At 51.1% G+C, this 4068-nt stretch overlaps 1 protein-coding gene across 7 annotated transcripts; it reads right to left on the bottom strand.

Annotated features, from left to right (window-relative positions):
* Positions 1-31: 31 nt before the first annotated feature.
* On the bottom strand, positions 32-2412 carry H257_05281 (serine/threonine protein kinase). 7 transcript variants are annotated; one of them, XM_009830092.1, is made up of 4 exons: positions 2306-2412; positions 1956-2262; positions 1833-1901; positions 32-1769 (listed from the first exon to the last, which is right to left on the bottom strand). In XM_009830092.1, exons 1-4 carry the CDS (start codon positions 2340-2342, stop codon positions 83-85), a joined length of 2100 nt encoding a protein of 699 aa, XP_009828394.1. In that variant the 5' UTR covers positions 2343-2412; the 3' UTR covers positions 32-82. The 7 variants fall into 7 exon arrangements, with proteins under 7 accessions (XP_009828394.1, XP_009828397.1, XP_009828393.1 ...); XM_009830095.1 differs by having other exon boundaries at positions 1956-2412; XM_009830091.1 differs by having other exon boundaries at positions 1833-2262.
* Between the last annotated feature and the right edge of the window lie 1656 nt (positions 2413-4068).

Genomic DNA, 4068 nt, shown 5'->3' with positions numbered 1-4068 from the left:
ACTGTCCTAGTTATAACCCTAAATAGGATAATTCGGACACAGGTTATCTATATATGACCACTTCATGGTCGGACCTTTGATGTTATGGAGTGGGTATTGCAATCATGGCACTGAGTTCGTCGGCGACGTTAACCGCCAACGGGCGCTTCAACACATCTCGTTGCAAACAGTTGGCCACCAACGCTTGAAACCCCGTGGGAACCAAATCGTGTTTGAATCGATCTCCATGTGGAGTGACCACTGGCGACTTCTCCAAGTTCTGAACGATCCGGACGTCGGTGGCGACGTGTCCGTGTGTGGCTACCCACTGGCAGTAGGGCAGACATCGGGTAGCAATCTCCCCCAGCACCACGCCCAACGTGTACACGTCGGACGAGGACGACCTCGCGCAGTTGTGGGCCACCACTTCCGGGGCATCGTACGCGACCGTGTGATGGCCGTATGTGTAGCCTGCCGGCCAACCCGCTGCCGCCCCTCCTCCTTGATCCATCTCGTCCAACACGTTCAGTCTGGCATGTCCCGCGCTACACACGAGCACATTCCGCGTGGTCCACGGTCCTGGTCGCTTAAACTTGGGCTGCGAGTGCACAAACGCAAGTGCCGACGCGACTTCCCACGCCAGCTGCACCTTGTCAGCCCACGTGAGATGCAGCACAGCCGGCCGAGAACGGGACGGCGTCTCGTGGTGCAGCAGCAGCGCCAACGACCCCCTCTCCATCCACTCGGCAACGACACACACATCGTTATCGGGCAAGTGCACGACCCCAACTAGCGCCACAACGTTTGGGTGAACTACTCGCGTCGCCAACATGTTGACGGTGCTGAGAAACGCTTGCAATTCGTCCGACGACATGCCGAACGTGGGCACGCGTTTCCCAGCATACGCGTGATCGAGGTACTTGAGAGCCCACATGGAGCTTCCATGCGCCAGCGGCGACGTCATCAAGATGTCGGACGCGGGTAAGATGGGAAGGCACGACGCGATGGGCAGGGCGTGCAAGGAAGGAGGCGGCGGAAGGGGCGGCTTGTTTATGATGCCGCCAACACCTTCCCGAGGACGAAGCGACTTGGAAAAGGCGCGCGAGAGCTGCCGAGCGGACGCCAGGAGAACGTTTGTATCGTCGTCGTCGTCGTCGATGCCTGTGGATGTGGTCTGGGGGGACGGGCGGGGCATCGCTGTCGTGGCGGTCGAGTGGTCAAGCAAGACAATGTCAGCACGCCCCGTGTCGAGAAATACAAACGAGTTATCACTGTCGCGCGTGCTCTGGGATGGTGCGCGGGTGAGCATAAAGTGGTGACTGACGGTCGACAGTTGCTGCCGTCGTTGCTCTCGAACGAGTATCCGACGCCGGCAGCACACAATCACGGCAATGACCAAGAGCAACACGGCCACTGCCGCCGCGACCACAAGGATGGGGCTGGACGTGTCTTCGTCTGTGACAGCGTTATTTGAGGTAGCTACCGATGCCGCCGTGATGGGCAGTTCCACGCTCACGCACGTGGCCACTGCGGGGCACGCCGTCGGACATTGAATGGCGACGCCACTAAGGACGCTAGTAGTGGACAGCATCTGCAGGTGGATGCATGCTTGCGCGACGACAGCGATAGATTTGGGAAAGTTATTCCCGGTGAGATTGACACTCACAAGGGACGACGTTTGGAAGAGAGATCCAGGGAACGATGTCATGTGGTTCAAGCTCAAGTCGATGTGTTGCAGCGTCGACGGCGACGGAATGTCCAGCGATGGCAGCTGGCAACCAATGACATGTCTGTTCCAGGAAGCAAGCGTGAGGCAATTGGTGTATGTAGTAGTCGATGGACGAACGACGTACAACGAGGTGAGCGCAGTGTAGTTGAGGCTCGATGCCACCAGGCTGCCTACATCCACGGACCGAATGTCGCTACATGACGACTTGTAAGATCGCACTGAATGGACGGGTGCGCAGAGGTTGTACATGCGAGAGAAAGCAAGGGTTCGCCAAGGACTGAGGTTGAAGGGTGGTAGCGGGGAGTTGCCGCCGCGTTTACCGACGACGGACAGCGATGACACAACCCATTTCGTCTCGACGGAGGATGAGGATGCAATCGCGTTGGCGAAACCAACACAAACCTCCACGAAAGATGCGCTGGTATCGCAACAGAGCGACGACATCGACGGAGGCACAGTCGTGTTGTTTGCGCATTGGGACTTGACGTACGAGATATCCTGCGACGTCGATGTGGCATCAAACATAGAGTTGGTGGAGGTCGCCGTACTGGTTGCTACGTCAAGCGATTAGTTTGATGTAACGGCAAAGTTGAGTACTTGGCGGCGCCGTGGGAGGAAGCGTTGGCTCGGGCATGTTCCAAGTGTAATATGAGGTCGTACAGCTAGGTAGTAGCTAGCTTCTGAAAAACGAGATTAAATTCTGCGTATCCAGCTTGATATTTGTATAAAATTATGAAAATCAATATTATTACGTTGCACATTTTATTACACGCACAATGCGCGTGCAACAGAAATGCATTCGGTGATGGGCATACTAACTGTAAGTACGACAGTACTACGTACTTCGAAGTACGTTGTAGTTATCTGAGTACTACGTAGTATGTAGTATTAATAGTATAATAGCTACTTCGAAGTATAATAGTACTTACTGTTATTAATAGTATTACTCGTATGATTGAAGTGCTCGAAATCGTACGCGACGGATCTGTGATTTGCTGAAAGATCGGTGATTTGCCGAGCTGCACTACCCAATAGAATTCAAGAATTGATATGATTGGATAAAATAAAATAAAAGCCTGCAACAACTGACACCTTCAAAACATTATGATGGGTATAGTACTATTTTAAAGAGGTTATCACCTGTTTTCAAATCAAGTATGACCTGTAAAATATTATCTCCTCATACATATAATATTGCTCTATAAATCAATAATTTTGATTCAACGAAGCCGTAAAATTCCAATACTAAATTCAAGGTTAAATTTCGGCCAATCACCGATCGCCTGTTTGAGCACCAAACTTTGTCATTTTATTCGCCCTGATTCACACTCTTACTCTTGATTTGTATTCGGACGATGCTATAGAGCTAAAAAAAGTGAGCTTGGGACTGCAACTTTTACGTCGAGATAATTTGAACTTCGCCAGATATGGTCGATTGAATGGAGCTCAAAATCGGCAAATCACAGATCCGTCACGTTAACTCGTATGATTGAAGTACTTGAAATCGTACTAACTGTGATCAATAGATTGCCCGATACTGTACTATACTACAGTATCAGAGAATGGCTTTCAATGACGCAAATTAATTAATTACATATAAACACTAGTGAATACTAAAGTGGTGGAAATAATGATATGACACCCCATGAATCCAGTTGTTACTCATGTGTGATTAGCTTAAATGCAATATAATTTTAACCAATCACAAAGACAGCAAATGTCTGTCCAGTGACGACTGCGATTTGACGATCGGATGCATGGGGATCGAGAAAACGGCGGGAGTTCAAATGTGGGCGGGAAATAATGATATGACAGTCGCCACCATTTCCCATTTTGAGGCACAAAACGCATCCAAATCGAAGGTAATTCACACACAGACTACACCTACAAGTCAAACTCACAACACAACACACTCTAGACATCAACTCAATGCCAAAGGGCGATCCTTTGACCGAAGACGAGAAGATTGAGGTTCTCGTTCATCGTCGCGAAGGCAAGTCCACCAACTTCATCGCCAATGAGTTGGGACGGTCCCGAGGCTGCATCCAAGGATTCCTGGACAATCCTGGAGCGTACGGGACTGCGAAATCGACGGGACGTCCGTCCACCATAAGCAATGCTCTGCACCGACGACTCATCCGCTCGGCAAGAAGTGGCAAGTTCACCGCGGCCGAGCTCGTCGATCGGCATTCCATGCCAGTGGGTCCTCGCCGTGTGTGCCAGCTCCTCAACATTAGCGGGAAACTAAAATACAAGAAGCGAATTGCTGCGCCAATGATGACACGAGCCCACGAAAAAGCACGCGTGCTGTGGGCGTCTGAGGCGCGTGACTGGGGCGATCAATTCTCCAAGATGATTTG

Source organism: Aphanomyces astaci, assembly GCF_000520075.1.
Source record: "Aphanomyces astaci strain APO3 unplaced genomic scaffold supercont1.10, whole genome shotgun sequence".
Lineage (NCBI taxonomy): Eukaryota > Oomycota > Saprolegniomycetes > Saprolegniales > Verrucalvaceae > Aphanomyces > Aphanomyces astaci.
The sequence above is the reverse complement of the archived record's forward strand: the minus strand, read 5'-3'. Positions and strand labels throughout refer to the sequence as shown.